The sequence below is a fragment of the Pseudopipra pipra genome, chromosome 10, assembly GCF_036250125.1.
Source record: "Pseudopipra pipra isolate bDixPip1 chromosome 10, bDixPip1.hap1, whole genome shotgun sequence".
NCBI classification, from domain to species: domain Eukaryota; kingdom Metazoa; phylum Chordata; class Aves; order Passeriformes; family Pipridae; genus Pseudopipra; species Pseudopipra pipra.
This window is the reverse complement of record NC_087558.1, coordinates 22,684,517-22,704,574: the sequence shown is the minus strand read 5'-3', so window position 1 is coordinate 22,704,574 and position 20,058 is coordinate 22,684,517. Positions and strand designations below refer to the sequence as shown.

Below are 20,058 nucleotides of genomic sequence, written 5' to 3'. Positions count from 1 at the left end.
AGAGAGACCCATAAGCGCAACAGACTTTTCCCCAAACTCCTCCACTTGCCATCACAGACTTTAGATCCACTTGGGGCATGTCAGGAGCTCCAGACAGGTATTAATGTACCACTAAAGAGAACTGGGATTGCCAGGACCTTTGAGAGCCACCTATGGTGACATGAGGCATAAAAGGACAGAGCATCAAGGATTGTAATACATTAATTATAGGCAAATACAATTAAGTATTGTCACACGGTATTAGGTGGGAGATACAGCTAGACAATTTCTTTCTAGTACTTCTGCCTAACCTAATGACACTGTTATCCAATTCAATAGTTGCCAGCAAACCAGAGCAATTTAGAAAGCAATTCATTTCCCAATGTCAGTTTTTTGCAAAGCTAATTTCAAAATGCACATTGCTGCAACTCCAAAATAAATGTACATCCAAAAGTGCTTACTGTCCACTGCACCAAATTACTGCCCCAGGTAACAGCACCTATTTGAACAAAAACTAACCACAATGCTCGTTTCCTTATTGAAACTTGTCAGCTGAAGCTGACTCAATTCTATTAAAGCAAAACCACTGGAAGGCCTTCTTCCACCTCCTTCTCCCACAGCCCCAGGCTGCTCACCCAGCTGCACGTGCAAAGCAGCACGAGTCAGCAGTGCCTGCTCCGCTGGGGAGAAAAACGAGGAAAAGGGACAATCAAGAGCTGCAGGACTGCAATTTTCCCGTGGCAACAGGAACTAAGGAACCTTCACCCTGATCACACCTGACCTTGGGACCCGAGGACTCCCCCCAACACAGAGCAGAGCTGCACGGGCTGAAACGATTGTGTCCTTCCACTTCCCCACCGCACCTGAAATCGGGCGTGGTTAAACCTCCTGCTGAGCCCCCGCCCAGCCCGGCCGGGCCAGCAGAGCTCAGCAGATCAGCAGCAGGACCAACAAGATGCTCGGACACGTTTTCAGATGTCCCTGTATTTTCTTTCTTTTCTTCTTCCCTTCACTAAAGGCAGAGAGAGGAAATGCAAAGGGAAATGCAGCTGAAGCAACCTGTGCAGGTCCCAGCTGGGGCAGCACCGGGGCTGAGACACAGCCTGTTTTAAGATAAGGAAAAGCTGACAACCTTCAGATGTCAACACGGAGCAGTGGGCACTATTTCAAATATTTACACAGCCATGGCCCTCTCTAAGGAATTGCAAACATTAGGGCTTTCTACACCAGAACTGCTGAGCACAAGGGGAAGTGCTACCAAGAAGGGGCTGAACACTCCCCCCACACATCCGAGTCAGGATGTCGAGCTTTGAGGATCACTACTGTAATTTGTGAATAAATTAGTACATTCAGGGACCTGAAATAAACCACAGCCAAGACTGGAGATAACAATGCTTTATTTGTACATTTCAGCAAAAGGAGGAATAATTGAAGATGAAATTATCTGCTTTGTTGTAAAGTATAAAAACATTTAATTATAAATATTTACCTAAAAAGCGTGATTTATAAAATATAATCTGTGAAGATATATACACAGTTTAATTCTTTAGCAATTCTTTCACCTGACATTAAAGAGTAGAGGTTTTTCTATTTATTATTCCACGCTCACAGTTTAGTGCTCACAGTTTAAGAAGCAAAACAGACAAGTGAAAAGACGACTGGTGAGTTTCATTCTGGAAAGAAAAAATAAAAATGCATGAACTGGGGCAAGAGCAGAGGCAGAATTTGAGCAAATCCATGTCTCGAGAGCAGTCTCTGAGGGAACACAGCTGCCCTGCCATGACCTACAGTGCATATACCCAGACAAGCAGTGGGCATCTTGATATTTGCGGGCAAGTTCCCCGTGTCTGCAAAAGCAGATGGCCAATAGTGTTGTGCAAGCCCTCAGAACTCAGCTCCATGTGCTCCCCTCGCTGCTCTCTGAGCAGGGATTGCTCAGGATGCTGTGCTGGTGTCCTATGTCATGGCTCTAAGGAAATCAAACAATGTCACCTTCGTGATTAACGCTATGAGCAAAATTCCAAATAGAAAACGCCAGCGTGCCATCCAATTGCATTGTCCAGCTGGCAACACCCCTTAAAAACAGATACAGCTGCCTAAGGCTGGAAAATACAGTGAAGCCATACAGTACACTACATGTGATGGAATGTGAAAGAAGAGAAATGGTCAGGCAACTCAGTTTTCTATTCCTCGTTGCAGAGAGCCAGCTTCCTCCCTTCGAAGTCCTGGGAAACCTCGTCTCTTATTGAAGGGTTTGTTACTATGGCACTTCTGAGAAGAAAAACTGGAAGACTCTCCAACGTGCTGGGTGGCAGAAAATGCTACAGGAGATGCTAGTGAGTTTGATCCACGTCCCTAGTAACTACCTTTCTCTCTTCACAGTGTTTTCACAGTGCCTGTGGCACAGGGCTCTGAGGAAGAAGAAAAGGGTGACAACACCCAACAGCAGTACAAACGTACAGGGAGACGAGCTGTACTTTGTACACCCTGATTTACACAAGACCTCACTACTTGCCTGTAAGCAAGGAATGAATTAATACAGGATTAAGAGCCAAAGGATGTACAGGGAAGAATGAAGCAGGCAAACACGACGCTTGTCAGTGCTCACCCATGATTTGCTATCTGCTGTTTTTGCTCCAGGGTGATGAGCTCCTGGCAGCTCAGAGCAAACAGCACATACAGCTCCTACTATTCACAGCGTTATGAATGCATAGTAACTGCAAGAGTTGTGCCCTTGGAAACTCAGGAGGATCTTCAGGAGAGGAAGGCTAGTGAAGCTGTGGTGAGTTTTAGGCAGGATCCAAGCAGTTCTCTCCAGGTAGAGCCCTGATGTGGGGAACGTACCAAGTCCTGTGCAATCTCAGAGTGCATATGGGCTGGTTGGTTACTGGGTAAATGCAGATTTTAACTCCCTGAAAGCTGCTCGGCGGTGCTTCCTTTCCTCCTCTTCCCGCTTCCGCTCGTCCTGCTCGGCTTTTATCTCTGCTTCAAACTTACTGGCTGAGGAGAGGGCTTGGGCCTTTGGGAGGGAGAGAGAAAATGAACCAGTGTCAAGCCTTGCATCAGAGGGAGAGCCAGAGCCTGAGCTACGCCCAGATGAGCAACACAGAAGTGTGTGCTGCACCTCCCAGGGCTTGCTGGGACGCCCTGTCAGGATGGGTCACGTATGAATTATGCTGTAGTGCTTGGGTATTTACACCCAATACCTGTGAGCTTGCTTGGCTTTAAAAATCAACAAAAGAAAGGTCATTTACTAATAGTCACTAAGCAGTGACCAACACAATACCCTCAGCACTGGGTCATGTACATGATTTCTGTAAGCAGGCAGCAGAGCACAGGTTGTGTGCATACAGAGGGAGAAACTACTGCAGAAAACAGCTCTGAATCACAGCCAAATCTGAGAACATCATACTACACCATGGATAATCTGCAGATCAAAGAGACATTGTTTACTTGCTGGCTATTTTTCCAGCTTTCATCTCAGTACATCTGCTGTGCAATAGCTGTGTTATGCTCCTGGGAAAAAACTTCTTATATAAACAAGCAGGATTATTTTCTCTCCAAGAGAGCTTTCAAAAAGGGTGCTTTGTCAGCTTTGAACGGTGCAAAGCTCTTTCTGCCAACCCCAGGACCCTGCAGAATCATTTTGATTCCAAAGGTTAGAGAGAGCTGCTCGAGAAAGAGGTGTCTGAAATCCTATACTCCAAATCACTCCATTCACCACCGAACTCGGAGTGTTCTGCTTGAGGGAGGTTTTGAAAAATGGGAAACTCTATCCCTATTACATTAGATTTCAGGACACTTTTGTCTTTAAAAGCAGTCAGCCAGCCAGTCCCTCAGAGCTCCCAGGGACACAGGTTGGCCAGTCAGCTCCACCAGGGTAATACCCAGAGCACAGACACTGCATTACACTGTCCTAGTGTTGACTGATCCACAGAAAAAGCTGTAGCCAGAGCCCAACAAAATAGGGAAGGGAAAAGCTATGGCTGAGTTTTTTCCTGTTCCTCTGTGCCACACCATACCTTAGCTTCAAAGAAGTTCTTGGCTCCTTTGACTCCCTCAATGGATACATCTATCTCCGAGAGCTTCGCAAGAGTCAAGAGGCCGCTGTCCTCCTCGAGCTCCCCAGCTGCAGCTTTATGGAAAATCAGCAGGAACTAGCAAGAGAGAGAGGAAACATTCCAGTTTTCCACTGAGGCTCAGACAACTTAAAATACCAACAGCACAGGCACCTGCAGGGGGCTGGAACTCACATTTCTGAGCAAAGGAAACCAGGTCTATATAAACCAAGTGGCACCATGGAACTTGTGCTCCTGTGCACAGCCCTGTTACAGACTAAAAGCAGTAGGAATCTCACAGGAAATGAAGGTTTCCTGGGAATCAGAGCCCTGGTAAAGCACAGTTCCCACCAAGCCTAGGCTGCTATGTGGCCAGAGGAAGGAGGGCACCTCTGCACCCGCCCAATACAACCATAGGGTGGGCTCAGACACAGCTCTTTATGTCCCCACACTCTAATGCTGTATTCACAAGCCCCCCACCAGCTTCCCCAGCATTCTGGGGGCTCAGATCACATCCCATGACAATGAAAGCAGGGCAAAGACATCCCTGGTTCACCCCAGGCTCCCTGAACAGAGGCACCAGTGCACTCCTGTCAGAGACAACAGCAGCCCAAGTGCGTGTGTGCCCTTGTGACAGAGGGGCCTGAACAAGTGTCCACAGAGCAACTTGGTGTGAAACCTCTGTCCCACACTGGACCACAGATTTAACAAATCCAGAGTGACCACAGCAGAGTGAATTGCAAAAGGAACAAACAAAAAAAGAGTTTTATTTCACTGCATAAAAGCACTCTTCTGGTTTGTGTTTTTACAGAAGGAACAAAACGTTCCTGCTTAAAAACAAAGACCTCTGCACCACCTTCCAGCTGCCAACCGAACCCCAGGTTAAGGTGTGGAAGCTCTGTGTGTACCTGGAGAGGTCCTATAACTCCCTGCTATTCTTGGCCACCCCAGGAGGTGTCTCAGTGCTCGGAACAGCACAGAGAGAACAGAGACAAGGACAAGCACCCGGGTACAAAAGGAGGACAAGTAACAAAGCTGCGCCACTTCAGCCCAGGCCAGACGGCTGCAGGCACCAGGCAGGCTTGCCCTCAAATCCATTTGCACAGAAACATCAAACACCTCCAGCGCTGCGCTTCTCGAACTGCCAGGCTGGGGACTGCGCTGCTCCCCGCGGAGAGCCAGAGATGTCCCGGAGAGGGCAGCAGAGTCCCGGCCACCGAGCCAGCCCTAAGGCACTCCCTGCTTCAGCTGCTCGCAGGAGCTGCTGGGGACGCGAGAGTTTGGTAAGGGCTCCCCTGGGGAAGGGTGGGGGGATGACAGCAGCGCTGGCCCTCTCCAAGAGGCAGCGTCACCAGGCATTGCTTCACAGACGGCCTCGTAACCCGTGAGTGCTCAGCGCGGGGCAGCCAGAGCAGCTGGGCTTGGAGGGAACTTTTACTCCTCCAAACACATTGTAGTGGGCTGACCCTGGCTGGGTGGGACCCAGGCACCCACCAAAGCCTCTCTATCGCTCCTCATCCAGACAGGGGAGAGAAAATGTAACAAAGGTTCATGAGTTCAGATAAGGATCAGGAGAGATCACTCACCAAAATTCTGTCATGGCCAAAACAGACTTAACTTAGGGATATTAATTGAATTTATTACTAAGAAAATCAGAGAAGGATAATGAGAAGAAAAATCTTAAAAACACCTTTCCCCTGCCCCTCCCTCCTTCCCAAGTTCTACTCCCTGTCACCACCAGCAGCACAGGGAGATGGGAATGGGGGTTACAGTCAGTTCATCACAGGTTGTTTCTGTCCCTGCTCAGGGAGAGGAGTTGGAGTCCCACACAGGCCCTTCTCCCCTTGGGTCCACAGGTCCCTGCCAGGACCCTGCTCCAGCACAGGCTTCCCATGGGCTCACATCCCCCACAGCACTCCATGGGCTGCAGGGGCACAGCTGCCTCCCCACAGAATCTCAGGGCCTGGAGCACCTCCTGCCCCTGCTTCTGCACTGCTCTGGGGGTCTGCAGAGCTGTTCCTCCCCCATATTCTCACTCTGCTCTTTTCTGGACCCAATTACACCTGTCCAATAACTTCTTTTCCTTCTTAAATATGTTATCACAGAGTGGCTCCCACCATCTCTGCTGGGCTCGGTCTGTCCTGGAGCCACTGGAATTGGCTCTGCCAGACATGGGAGAAGCTTCTGGCAGCTGCTCACAGAAGGCACCCCTGGAGCCCCCCTGCTCCCAAAACCTGGCCACAGAAACCCAACACACACATGTAAGAAACTAAATGGTGCTCTGCTGAATGGGTAAAACATCCTGCTTGGAAAACATCCAAATCCTCCCCAAGACGTCCTCGCCCTCTGCCCAGATCTGCCGGGCTCTGAGTTCCCCTTCACCACCACTGGGCACGGTGACAGAGGGCTGGCACAGTGACACAGAGGGCTGGCAGCTCGGCTGGAATTAGTCATGGTTCCTCCTCACAGTTTCTGCTCCACCCTGCAAGTCCCACTTCCTGGCATTGGAAAAGAGCAGTGGAGGCAGCACAATCCTGAGGTCTGGTACAGCTGTCACCTGGGGAGGGACTGGGTCATGAGTACAAGTAAGCATGAATCACCCTGAAACTAAGGGATGGGGCAGCAACCCCCTAGATACAGGGTGCCATGGCCCTGAAGGGGGGGCTGAGTTAAAGGAAACCTGGGACTGAGTCACCAGCTGGGGTGGACACAGCACAGGGTCAGTCCCAAGGACCCCGCAGGGTGGACCATGGGGCATCCTGCTGGTTTCCACAGGAGCTCAGCAGCAATCCCTCCTCATGCCAGCACACAGCCTGCAGCTCACCTCACCAGCTACCCACCCTCAAGGCATTGCTTCTCACTAACTAGAGAACACCACCAATCTGCATTCAGCTCCCACTCCCAGCCTGTCTCACCCCCTTGCTGGGCCCAGGACACTCCATGTGCAGCGAAGCCTCAGGGAATTGTCAACAGAGAAGCAAAAGTGAGTAACACTGGCACCTTTTAAAGCTGTGCTCTCAAAGAGGACAACACGACCCACACCTTCCAACCCACTAACCTCACGAGTTGTATCTGCTTCCACATCCTTCCTGAGCCAAGACCTCCCCCCCAGTGCCAGGCTGGCCACTGTGCAGGGGAAGGTTTGATGGGCAGCAGCAACCCTGCAATAACAGCTTGCCAGAAAAGCAGCTGTGGTTTGCACCAACTCTGGGAGCAAACACGTGATGTGGGTCAGCATTTCAGCGGGTGTGGGGGACAGAGGGTGGATTTCTGAGGGTTCTAGGTAGCAGCTACAATTAGGCATTACTATTACAGCAATTAACTCTGGTTTCCTGTGGTAGTGACAGAACTAGAGAGACAGGTGTGGGCTTTTTCTCCCCACTATACCTAACCTTTTAAGCCTAAATTTCTTGCTTGAGTCACGGAGGGAGTCTTGTGCACTTAACTGTTGATGTATTGATGGATGCTCAAAGGTCAGGAGTAGGAGGCAGCTTTGCTAAGCAGGGCCAGTGGCTCAGCAGCAGCAAGTCAGAGCCACACGAGCCTCCCTGCCAGACAACAGCTTATCTGGGATTGGAGAACACTGCTCAAAGCAGCAGAAAAAAGTGACCTATTGCAAGTGAAAGAGGCCCTGGCCAATTCTCTGGCAGGCCAAAAGAAGAGTGTCTTGTTAAGACTCGATATTCTCTGGAGGCAGCCAGGAGCCCCCCAGTGCCCGAGTTCCACCCTGCTCCATTCAGACACTCATTTAAACCAGGTTTCTCCTCGTGTTGTCTGAGTGCCCCAACTCAGCTTAGTCACCCTCCACATGCTTTCTCATCACCAGCAACGAAAAGCAGAGCAGGACAGGCCTATGGGATGGTTCAGGCCTCCTCCTCCACCAGGAAATCTGTCTCTCTGCCAGCCCTCTGCCCAAACAGACCAGAGAGACAGGGCACATCTGCAAAAAGGCAAGAAGCATCCTGCTCCTCTCTGCCACAGGAAGCTTTGGGTATGTGCCAAAGCTGCTGTGTAATTTGTCCCCAGAGCTCTGCCAGGGATGCTCCTCATTCCAACCCACGGGCTACTCAAGCATTTGCTTGACTGGCTTTGCATCTGGCAAGAAGCTCCACAGCACCAGCTGCCATGTGCCTGTGCCAGGAGCTGGCAGCACAGGCAGCCCTGCCTGTGCCAGGGGCCAGGCAGGGGCTGTGCTCCAAACAGGTGGCAGCAGAAGAGGAGCTGCTCTGCCACTCGTGCTGCACCACTGGTGCCAGGACATCACGGCATCTTTCAGAGCCCTGAGGATAAAGGCATTTCTCTCCCACAGGAGAGAACCCCTGCAGCAAGCCTGGAGGCTGTCCCCAGCTCTTCACCCAGGGTGAAGGGTGGCCCAGGAGGCACCTAGAGACAGAGGGCTCCTCAGCCCACACAGTGATTTGGCAATCAGTGACCTGGGGCCACGGCATGGTGCTCTTCCTGCTCCACTGGATTCTTTGCTACCCCCAGTTCACCTCTGACCAGGCACGTCTCCCTCACTGCACAGAGCTCAGAGACAGGCTCTCAATCCCCAGATTTGCATGTCCTTTCCCTTTTTCTGTAAGAGCTGGTCTCCATAACACAATCTTTGGCCTCTGTCCTCTCCTCTTGCAGTGAAAGAAGTGCAACAAAACCCTTGAGACATGAAAGCAGGACACAGCACAGGGTCAGTCCCAAGGACCCTGCATGCTGGACCATGGGGCATCACGCTGGTGAAAAGGGGGGAGATGGTGTGATGTGCCAGCACAGAGAGATGGTGCAGCAGCTCTGTGGAGCTGCCAATCATCCCTCATGCCCCAACCAGCCCAGCTGGTCATGGGCCCCGGCCCCCCTCCCAGGCACTGCCAAAGCTCTTGGCACTTCCACAGCAAAAACTCAATGTCCTGAGCTGTGCAGAGCTCTGCACCTCATCTCCACCAGCAAACCCCCACCCCACCCCAGAGGTGGCTCGGTGAGAGCACAGCCCCTGCAGAAACAGGGGAGCCCAGCTGCTCAGGGCCCACACAGCCCTCCCGTGGGGCAGGAGGCAGGACAGCAGCACAGCCCTCACACCCAGGGCAGACTGGCCCTGCTGCTGCCTAAGGGGCTGTGGGTTAATTCAGAAAGCCACAGTGTGACATTCACTTCTGACTGAGCCAGCACTCAGTGTCTGGGAGGAGGAAATGATCACACAGGAGGTTTTGGTATCTGGGTTCCCCCTTCCTGCTGAGATGATTATGGTACCCCTGAGTGCACGCACATAACTGCTCAAATCCCCTCTCTTCCTCTGCCTGGCACAGGATCCTGGCCTGCCCACACTGCTCCCAGCTGTCTCAGCACAGTGGTGACAGACAGGCCTGTCCAGGTGTGTCCCTGCTGAGCCAGAGTGCAGCACCAAACTGCTGCACCCCCACGTTCCCTCCTCGCTGCAGGGAGGGGACCAGCCCTTGCAGAGCCTGTCATGGCTGGTCACTGTGTGATGCAGAGAGGGACCCAACAGAAACTGGAGCAGATCCTCTCATAGCCCTGAGACCAGCTGCCCTGCACCCAAAATGAGGCCTGAGCCACTGTGCCACAGGAGCCCAGCAATGACACCTTGGGACTGAAGGGACACACCCCTTCCAGCTATAGCAGGGAGCTCTGTGAGCTCTCCTGTGCAGCTGCAACAGGGCTCAAATGTGCTCCCAAAGGCAGTAGGGAGGTTGGAGAGCTTTGGCATCAGGTCTTAGTACTGCCACGTGGAGATGGAGGTTGACAACGTACTCTTGGCATGGGAAAGCTCACCAGCTTCTCCACTGCACCCCACAGCTGGAAAAACAGAGGGGAGAGAGCTCCCTACAGCCAGAGCACTGGGCCTGGCTGCTTCCTCCCCCTGCCCCACAGCCACCTCCCCGGCTCCTCACCTCACGGAAACTGAGCTTCCCATCAAAGTCTTCATCCACCTCCTTGATCATGTTCTTCAGCCCCAGGTGGGTCTGTGGTGCTCCCAGCTTTTCCATCATCAGCTTCAGCTCCATCAGGTCGATGTATCCATCCCGTCCTGAGTCATACCTGCGGGGGGCAAAGGCGAGCGGGTCAGTCATCATCATCCCCACATCCATCTTCCCAGAAGAGGAACCGTGCAAATGGATAAAGTCCCTGTGTGGTTCAAAGCTCGGGAGAGAGGGGAAGCTGACACAGTCAGTGCTGGGATATATTAAGCTCAGGGAAGTAGCTGGCAGCTTTCAGAGCTGTCTCACCAGAGGAAGAAGTGCGCAGGGGAGCTCAGACCAAACCGCCCACGCAGAAGGAACCTGGAGGACCTCAGCTTATCTCAGTGGGATTTCCATTTCACCCACTTGCCTGTCCAGCACAAAGGTTATTTGCACGCAGCTTACACCATGCACCAGTGTGATGAGGCAAAGGCATGGCAGAGCCAGGCCTCCTGCTCATTTCAAGGAGAAACAGGGAGCAGAGACCAACCAGAACCTCTCCTCAGAAAGCAATCTTTCCCTGTAAGCCAAACACACTCCCTCTAGCTGTTAAGATCTTTTCTCTCCAGAACACTTCTGTACTACAGAAGCACCTTGCTTCATGGCAGCTGTTTATTCTGTGTACCCAGGCAGAGCAGAAAGGCAGTCCCAGGGCAGCACAGCAAACCCAGCCAGTGCCAGGGCTGCACCACAGGAAACCAGTGCCCACCTCCAGGAACAAGACTGGAGCAGGACCACACTCCCAATGCAGAACAAGGGAGTGGAAGCAAGGGGAGGGGTGCTTTAGGGAGGGGGAGGCAGCGAGTGACCTGCTGTGCACAGCCTGGGACCGTGCACCAATTCCTCCCAACGTTTGCTGTGGGTGTGGGTACAGCATCCGGCCCACCCAGCAGCCACACTTCACACCCCCAGGGCCATGGCTGGCTGTCAGAGTCCAAAGGCTGCAGGGATGGGCCCTCTGCTATCACACAGCCCCTCAACAGCCCTCTCGTCCTGATCCTGCCCTCAGCACACAGCTGGAGGCCCACATGAGAGGGTAGGGCAGGGTCTGCCAAGCTGGCTCAGCCCTGGCACACAGCCTGCCACTGCCCCCAGCCACCACCTCAGCCCTGGCAGCGTTAGATCCTTTCAACCAGGCAGTAAGGAAGCCCCAGGCATGGCACTAAAGCTTTCCAGCAGGCAGCAGCCGGTCAAGTCCTCCCACCCCTGATCTTTCATTGACTGTTAGCTCCCTTCCAAAGAGATGAGGGCTGCAGCCATCCCAGACAGAGATGTGCACAGTTGTGGTTTCCCTGGAAGAAAGCCCTTTCCAGCGGAGAAGCCTCCCAGCCGCAGAGGAAGCTGTGGCAAAGACAGGCCCAACAAACTGCTGGCAGGCGTGGGCAGCGGGCAGGGCTCAGCCAAGAGCTCTGCCCCTGCCTTCAGGGGCACAGGCACAGCATGCTATTCCCCAAACTAGGGCATCCACCACTCTGCAGAGCCCCACCACCTCCACAACCAGTTTTGATACTCTCTGTGCCTCTTTGTTCCCAAGGGTCCCAGGACCAAGAGACCCCAAATGACAGGGACATCACCCCCAGACCAGGGTGGCACACAACTCCTGCTGCCAACCAGCCTGCACTCTCTGCACCCAGCAAACCCAGGTACCCACTAGACTGGACAGCTTTCTGAAAAACTAGGCAAGAAACCTCAGAGCAGAAACCAGGCCACAGACCTGAGACATCACGGGGAGGAAACGCAGCGGGTTTTTCACACAAGGAAGGTGTCACCTAATTAAAGCACCCGATCACAGCATTACCCAGCCCAGCACTGAGATGCACTTCCAGGACATCACAGAAGCATAATAAGTGCAATATCTAATGGTCAATTTGCTTTTCTGTCAAGTTTGAGAGAACGGGTGTGGGGCCCTTCCTCCGGTGTAAGGTGTTTGGGGATGCAGCACCTTGGATCAGACACAGCAGCAAAGTGTCTAATGGCAGAGAGGCACTTGGGGTTGGGTTTCTGGGGGCCCAGCAAGCTCATGCTGCCCTTTGGCTGGGTGCAGAAGCAAAATAACAGCAAGGTCCCCTGCAAGGGCTGTCCATGTGGGGTTGGGACACTGCCTGGCCCCACAGAGAAGCTTTGGATTACGAAGGTGAAGGCAAGAGGGTACAAGCCCAGCCCGTGCCCGCTGTGCTCATCTCACCCTCCTGTTACACACACGACCTGCAGGCAAACAGTGGCCCAGGGGCTGCTGCCCTGAAAGGGTTAAGCATGGGGCACAGCTTCAGGGCTCGTCATCCCTGCAGAGAGGCAGCACAAAGCCAGGATTGTGAGAAATGGGGTCTTGCCAGCAGCAGGCCGTGGCAGAGCAGCACACTGTACCAGCCACACAATGGGTGTTGAGCAGGCTGGGCTGGAGTACAGCTGGCGCCGAGATGCTCCCAAAAATCAGGTTACCAGTCCCCTGCACTCGGGGACAGGCACACAGAGGGACACCGAAACCCAACGGCAGCACCCTGCAAACTGCTGCATTCCCTCCCCACCCCCCTTGCCTCCTAAAACAGCCCAAGTATTTTAGGACCTGGGTACAGCCACTCAGCTGCTGCACAGCCAGACTATTTAGGGAGAGGCATATTTATAGGGCATGAGACGAGCAGTTCATTCCCCACAGCAGCCACAGGCATTTGACACAGTGGGGCAGGACCCAGACTGCACCTTGCTGGTCAGCTGGTGCTCCTGCACACCTGACCCCTCCCAAAGACCCCATCGCCTGCCTTTTGGGGGTCCATAAAACTCCACTGTCTGCTCACACACACGCCTGCAGCACAGCCCTGTCCCGGTGACTGACACCCGTCAGCTCTCACAGGCAGAGCTGGAGGAGGGCACCGGGGCAAGTTCGGTCCTCAAACACACCCAGCATCCCGGGGAGCCGCCCCATCCTGTACTCCAGGAGTGGCACAGCAAGCAGCACTCGGGTGCCTGGCCAGCCCTGCCCTCAGCCGCTGTCCTGCTGGGACACCACAGCTCTGCTTCCTTCGGGCTCGGAGCTCCCTGGGGCACGAGCCAAGCCTCGCCCGGGGGATGTCAGGCATTAGAGAGGGAATCTCGGGCCGACAGGCACAGACCTCTCACATCACGGGCAGGCAGCTCCAGCACAGGTCGGTGCCGTGGCCATGGCAGGTTCCCCCCGGGTCCGGGGCAGCCGGAGCAGCCCCGAGCACACACGATGCGGGAGCCGCGGCAGCCCTGAGCACACCCCGAGCGCCAGGTCCCCAGGCAGCACACGGGACACAGGGACACAGGCAGAGGCTGCCAAGCGCTGCTGCAATGAGGATGTGCCCAGATTCCCACACTGGCTCACTTCCACCCGGACTGCAGAGCGTGCCTGGCTGGGAGAGGAAAGCAGGAGCCAAAGCGAGGGGGAAGGAAGGAGGGAATGTTTGCTGAACAGACTTGCTTGAGAGCAGGAAGTGTGTTACACACAATTACTGCCCAAGTACAAGCACTGCACTGGGGCCACGCAGCACAGATAGGGGGTTACCTCACAGAGGAGAGAGAAAGGAGATGCCAAGGACTGCATCACCTGTAGTGACTCTGCAGTCACCTTCCAGCTGCCTGTAAAAACCCAAGCAACAAAAAAATGACAGCTGAATGAGAAATAACAAATCTTGAAGGATCAAAGAGCAGTTTCTAAACATTCACATTTCTTGAGAAAAGCTGGAAAGAAAACCTGTCCTCCCTGTACCTGTTTGCTGTACCTGAGCTTCCTCCACATGCTACAGGCACCTGTACTTTAATCTACAGTTCTTGCATGCTGCAATGGCCTAAGACAGGTTTTGAAATAAAGCAGTTCAATAATGATGCTGAAGTAATGACAATCTCCTCTTAAACATTTCAAAATCCTTTCTAAGCAGCAATTTATTCCCTCTGACCATTGTGTTTCACCTTACATGGAGAGGGAGGTGCTGATCTCTTCTCCCTGATATCCAGTGACAGGGTGAATGGGAATGGTTCAAAACTGGTTCCTCAGCAGAAGATCAGACTGGACCTGAGAAAGCATTTCTTTCAACTTGAGAGGGCTGTGAGACCCTGGGACAGGCTTCCTAGAAAAGTGGTCAATGCCCCAAGCCTGTCAGTGTTTGAAAGACATTTGGACCATGCCCTTAATAACAAGGATTAACTTTTGGTCAGCCGTGAAGCAGTCAGGCAGCTGAACTAGATGTGATCATTGTTGGTGCCTTCCAAATGGAATACTCTATTCTCTTCCCAAAAACTTTGGAAACAATTCCTCCATATGAGGGTGGGGGCAAGAACAGGCTCTGACCACTGGGGCTCCCCAGAGAGCTGGTCCCAGACCAGAGGCAGCCGATCACCCTGAGCACAGGCAGGTCTGGGGAGAGCAGGCAAGGCCAGGGACACCCAGCAAAGGGGCTCCCAAGGGGCTCCCAAGGGGCTCCCAAGGGGCTCCCAAGGGGCTCCCAAGGGCAAGGGGACATATCACAGCCTCTCCCACCCGCCAGACACAAGGCACTTGTGCAACACGTGGGCAACGTGAAATTCCCTAAACACAAAGCAATAGCAAGACTGGAATTTCTCCACTCCCTCGCACTCCACAAATGAAGCTGGTGTCTGTTCTCCTCCCCCATAGGTCTCTCGTAAAGGTCGTTCCTGCCAGACACAGCCTCGCTGCCTGGCTTTCACACTCCCCTCTGTTATTTCCCTGGACAAGGATGGGACCAAGGGGAGCTCTGAGACTCCAGAGGTCCTGAGAGTTCGCTCAAAATGACTCAGGAAAGAGAGGTTATCAGTCCTCATACATTGTCAGAATAGGTAGCTAATTAGGTTGCATTATAATTAGCCTGAGCTGTAGACTTCCTGGTCCCTCTGCCGCAAAAATACCCACCCTGAGAGATGCCTGCACCCAGCACCCCAGCAGACATCTGCACCCCATCTCTGGCAGAATGGGGCTGAAATGGGGGGATGCTAACAAGAAGAGGCTTGGACAAGAGCAGGGGAAAAGTGAGCCCAACCATGGCAGCAGGAGCAAGGAGCATCGTTTCTGCTTTGGAAAAATGCCCCTGGCACAGCCAGCAGCACACAGCACCCAGATGGAGCACTGGAATTTGGGAAGTCCCATGTTCAGACAAGGCCTTTGCTTCCACCCTGTCACAGGGCAGTCACAGCTACCATCCATACCATGGGATGCCCTGACAGGCACCAGAGCAGCCGCTTTCACCAGGACCTCCTTCCAGCTGGAGCACCATTACCCAGTCCCCACCATGCACAGGACCCACAGGCTCAAGTTTAGTCTGAACTACAGATTTACAAGTTCCACTAAACTGGCAAGAAACATTTTTTTGGATGGGAACTCTCCCAGTGGAAACCTGGCATCCTGTGGCAGTGAGAAGATACTAAAGGAGAGAAATAAGCCTTTGAGACAGGGATGTAAGAAAGACCCTGGGTTGTGGTGGTCAGGGCCAATAAGCCACACAGAGAATAAAAGCCTTAATCACATTAACTCAAGCTCTGATTGACAGGAATTAGGGGGAACATTTCCTCTCCTCATGGAGCATGTGGCGTCAGCCAACACTTGAAAAAGGTCAGTGGCAGCAGATGGAGCAAAGACCAGATCCTCTGCCACTGCAAACCTCAGGTGCCTGTAACAGAGTGAACACCAGGACGGGTTTTTCTGTCTGCCTGTCCGGGAAGCACAAGAGGGGACCACACAGCCCACCTTCTTCCCCTTTTGGTGGGAGCAGCCAGCACTCAGCTGCCATAGCCCTCATAGGGCATGCAATGCTTTCCAGCTACACTGACCAGCTGATTAGCATTCGACTGCAAAGCCGAGGTTTTTCCCGCTTACAAGGCTGGCGTTTAATGAGCTCATTGTTGAAAAATTCAGCTGCATTTCAGCTCTTCCACTTTTTATTTCCCCAAACCACCACTGCTCCTTTCCTTTTCCTTATTGAGGCAGTGCCTGCTCCAGCCTCTTGCCCACAGCTTCTGGGCACTGCGGCTGCCTGCATTGTTTGTCCTCCAGTCCTCGCAGCACCACGGCTCAGCCTCTGCAGAGTGGGATCCCCTTCAAGCACAGTCAAAAGGGACACAGGACAGAGTGGAGCAGCAGCCTCGCCGGGACCACCTCCCTTCCCGCACCAGCTGCCAACACAACGCTGCCTGTGCAACAAAGAACTCCAAACTCCAGTAAGCTCACAAAAGCCCATTGCCTGGTCTCCTGCGGCAACAGCCCCGGCTGGGCACAGCAACACCCCACAGTGCTGGGAGCTGGCAGCATTCAACCAGCCTCTTGGGCTCCTCACAACAATCCCGGCTGCCCAAGGCAGCTTTCAGATAGGAAAACAAGGACCCGACAAGTTACAAAGCCCACTGCAGTCACCTCCGTAAGCTCAAGTAAATCTCCGCACCTTGCTGTGGCAGCCACCATAGTCCTGCCCCCTCATGCCCAGCAGCAGCTCCCCCCCAGTCTGGCAGCCTGTCTGACCCCTCTCTTGGGGCTGGGAGGACACTGGCCCCCAGGAGCTCGGAGTTTTGGGGTGCTGGAGGGAAACCCGAGCACAATCAAAGGTACCCAGGCACAGCCCAACTGCAGGAGCCAGGACAGGTCTGGAGGAGAGATAAGGTGCAAGAGCATGGCCCCAGGGAGGGCCGAGCGTTCCTGCTTAGAGAAGCAGCTCTCCCTGTTGCTACCAGCAGCTTGACTTTAACACAAACCTTCCTGCCAGGAGAAGAATCCCAGCCTAGCCCTCAGGAAGGGGGAAGCAAGAGGAAGCTGAAGCTTTGTTTGGGTGCACGGGAAGGAGCACCAAGACTGGCAGACAGGACTGTGTGAAGAACGAGGACACCGCGAGGCAGAGCCAGCGGACCTGCTAGGGGTGTTCAGGGTCGCAGTTGTTGCAGATAAGTGTCCAGTGCCTCTGCCGGGCCCCGGGACACAGACCCACCCCGTGCCCCCGGGTGTGAGGCAGCAGTCCCTACGCTGTCGCAGCCCCCCGTCCCACCCAGAGCGTCCCCCAAAGCCGCAGCTCATGGGTGCTACCACAAACAGCCTCCGTCCCAAGCCCAGGCAGAGCAGAAGCCGTGCACTAAACACAGGGCTGAGCCCCAGGCGAACCCTACGACCCCCCTGCAAAGCACAGGGACAATCTGGGGATCAGATGGCGCTGGGAACCCGCCGCAGCTTCCTCCAGCCCGACCGCAAAACCGCGGAGAAGGGCGAGCCCGCGGCCGGGAGCGAGCAGCCCCTCTCCAGATGTGCCCCCGGGGCCGGCGCCGGGAGGGGCCGCGGGCGAAGGCAGAGCCCCGGGACCCCCGCCCCACTCACAGCCGGAACATGCGCTCCATGTCCTTGATCTGCCGGCGGCTGAACTCCTTGAACTCGGTGTAGGGGTTGAACACGGCGGCCCGGCGGGGCTGCGCCGCGCCCTCGTTGATGTCGTGCCGGCGGCACAGCTTGGCGCTGAGCTCGGCGCCCGCGCTGGCCGTCAGGCAGCTCCGCTCCGCCGCCTCCTCCTCCTCCGCCGCGCCCTTGGCCACCTCCGCCTCGCCCTCCTCCGCCGCCCCGCTCGCCTCCAGCTGCAGCCGCCGCTGCAGCTTCTGCGCCAGCTCCTCCGAGGCCATGGCCCCGCGCCGCGGCCGCGCTGCAGCCCCGCTCCGCTCCGGCCGGGCCCGCCCGGCCCGGCCCGCAACTTTATTCCCTCACTTGGAGGGAGCGGGGCGGGACGGGGCGGGACGGGGCGGAGGGAGGCCGGGACGGGGCGGGCGTTTAAGGAGGCGCGGTGGGGGCCGTGCGGAGGTTTTAGTGCTGCTCTCGGGGGTGTCCCGCACATGACCGACCTCTCACGTGTGCCCCTCCCACACAGCAGTCACCTCCGCTCCGGTGACCCGCACAGGCTGTGTCCCCACATCCTCATGCGGGGAACCCCCCGCCACATGGCCGCCCTCCCCCGCACCCTCAAAGGACAGGGTTCTCCCCAGGGCCCCCGGCACCCCACAACAGGGCGCTGCGCTGGCCCCGGGGTGCACAGGCGGCGTTTACCCCACAACACTGCCTGCACCGCTCCGTCCCGGGGGGCGAGACCAGCCCCCGGCCCGGCCGGGAGCTCCCGCGGCCGGCGGGAGCAGCGGGACCCCGGGAGCTCCCCGGGCGCCACTGCAGGGACGGCGGAGGCCCCGCTTAAGAGACCCCTTAAGCCCCGCCATGCGCCTCCTCTTATCTCCTTGGTCTAAAATTAACCCAGGGCAAAGCTCAGCTCAGCCCTGCGCTCCCCCTCCTTCTCCAGAGAGCACGGAAGGGGCAGGCGGTCCCTTCCCAGCACGCCGCTGCTCCTCCCGGGCAGTGCCCAGGGCCATCCCTGCTGTCCCCCGACTCTCCCGGGGTGTTCCTCCCGGGGCTGTGTGCCCCTCGCCCGGCCGATGGGAGTCTGATGGCGTACCCTGAGATGGGATTAGGGCTGGCGTGGGGCGATTTAGGGTGGCTGCTGATGGGATTTACCCACCGGGGAGGAGGGGGGAGGGAAAAGAACCCGCTCGGCGATGCCGCCTCCTTATGGCCCCCGCTTGCCCAAGCCTGTGTGCCGCTGGGAACCGGTCCCAGGGGCTGTTCTGTGGCTGTTTCACACCTCCAGGTGGGTAGTAACCAGCTCTCTAATGCTCTCTGATGCGGTGACCTGCAGTTGACCTTCTTGGGCAAGCTCATTCTCACCAAACCTCCTCAGAAAATGACGGTTGAGGCCATTTGCAGCCACCCTGACCCTACCTGCAGCCTGGCCAGCTCTAGGCTGGCCCAGCAAGGGCCGGGAGTGTCAGGATGGTAGGAGGGTCACCAAAGCATGAGGCACAGCAAGGCCACTGCAGGTGTAATCACACCAGGACTACCTGAAAACACGGCTGCTGAGTGGAAGGGGTAATATGTGCTGTGCCCAAACCGCTTTGCCCTAACACGGTGCCACGCTCTTTCCACCAGAGAGGTATGGGGAGGAGAGAGCTGTGAGCCACCCCGAAGAACAACGAGCCCAGAGGCACTTCTGTGCCTGAAGGGTGTCCAGAGAGATGAGCAGATGAGGGTGAAACGAGCAATAGCAAAACCAGGCTGCCATCTGGTGGAAATAAAGTTCTGGGGCATGGCCACCGATGGGAGAGCGCCTCAAGGGAGGGGTAGGCGAGGCAAGGGAAAGGTAGGTAAAGCAAAGAAAGGCGAGGCAAGGGTTTACATTGCCTTGCCTTCCCTTGTCTACCCTTCCCCTTCCCTCGTCTTGGTCTGCTTACCTATCCTAGTCCCACATCACTATCCCAGTCCTACAGTGATTCCAGCTCCTGTCCTACAGTCCCTATCCCATCCCTATCCCAGCCCCTCAGTGATTCCAGCTCCATTCTTCCAGTCCTTATCCCAGCCCCTCAGTGATCCCAGCTCCATCCCCACAGTCCCTATCCGAGTCCCGATCCCAGCTCCATCCCCACAGTCCCTATCCGAGTCCCGATCGCAGCTCCATCCCCACAGTCCCTACCCCATTCCTTCATTCCACCGCCCGTTCCGCCGCCTCGGCTCCGGCCCTGCACCTTCCCCCTCACCCCGCCGCCAGGGGGCGCTGCTCCGGGTTCCCAGGGCTGCACGCGCGGGCCCGCCGGCTCCAGACCCGTCCAATCGGGGCCCGCCTTTCCCCGTCCCGTCCAATCGGGGCCCGCCTTTCCCCGCCCCGTCCAATCGGGGCCCGCCCCCAGCCCGGCCGCGCGCCCGCCCCGCCGTGTCCCCTCAGGCGGCCCCGCCCCCGCTCCCCTCAGGCGCCGCTCGCGCCGCTCCGGGACCCGGCGGAGCCGCGGCCGCAGCCCCGGCAGGTGCTGGTGGGTCCAGGGGAGGACAGGGGGGAGCTTCTGGTCACGGCCGGTCCGGGAGTTCTCCCGGGAGAAAGGGAGGAAGGCGGGGAGTAGGCGGGATCGCGGGGGCAGCGGCCGTTGGCCCGGGGTGGTGGAGGTCGTGACCCCCGAGTGAGAGGGGCAGAGGCGGCCCTGCCAGGCTGTGGAGTTTCAAGTAATATTAAAAATAAAGGCTATAA

At 55.7% G+C, this 20,058-nt stretch overlaps 2 protein-coding genes across 2 annotated transcripts in view; both read right to left on the bottom strand.

The window, feature by feature from the left end:
• SNORC (secondary ossification center associated regulator of chondrocyte maturation) overlaps positions 1 to 9,131 on the bottom strand; it is a 97,733-nt gene extending 88,602 nt beyond the window's left edge. Inside the window, exon 1 of the mRNA XM_064666731.1 lies at positions 9,119 to 9,131. The gene's annotated coding sequence lies outside the window, so the exon portion shown is untranslated. The remainder of the gene's footprint in view (positions 1 to 9,118) is intronic.
• EFHD1 (EF-hand domain family member D1) lies at positions 1,360 to 17,717 on the bottom strand. Its single transcript, XM_064666729.1, has 4 exons — positions 17,331 to 17,717; positions 9,938 to 10,085; positions 4,002 to 4,136; positions 1,360 to 2,998 (listed from the first exon to the last, which is right to left on the bottom strand). Exons 1-4 carry the CDS (start codon positions 17,624 to 17,626, stop codon positions 2,864 to 2,866), a joined length of 714 nt encoding a protein of 237 aa, XP_064522799.1. The 5' UTR covers positions 17,627 to 17,717; the 3' UTR covers positions 1,360 to 2,863.
• Between the last annotated feature and the right edge of the window lie 2,341 nt (positions 17,718 to 20,058).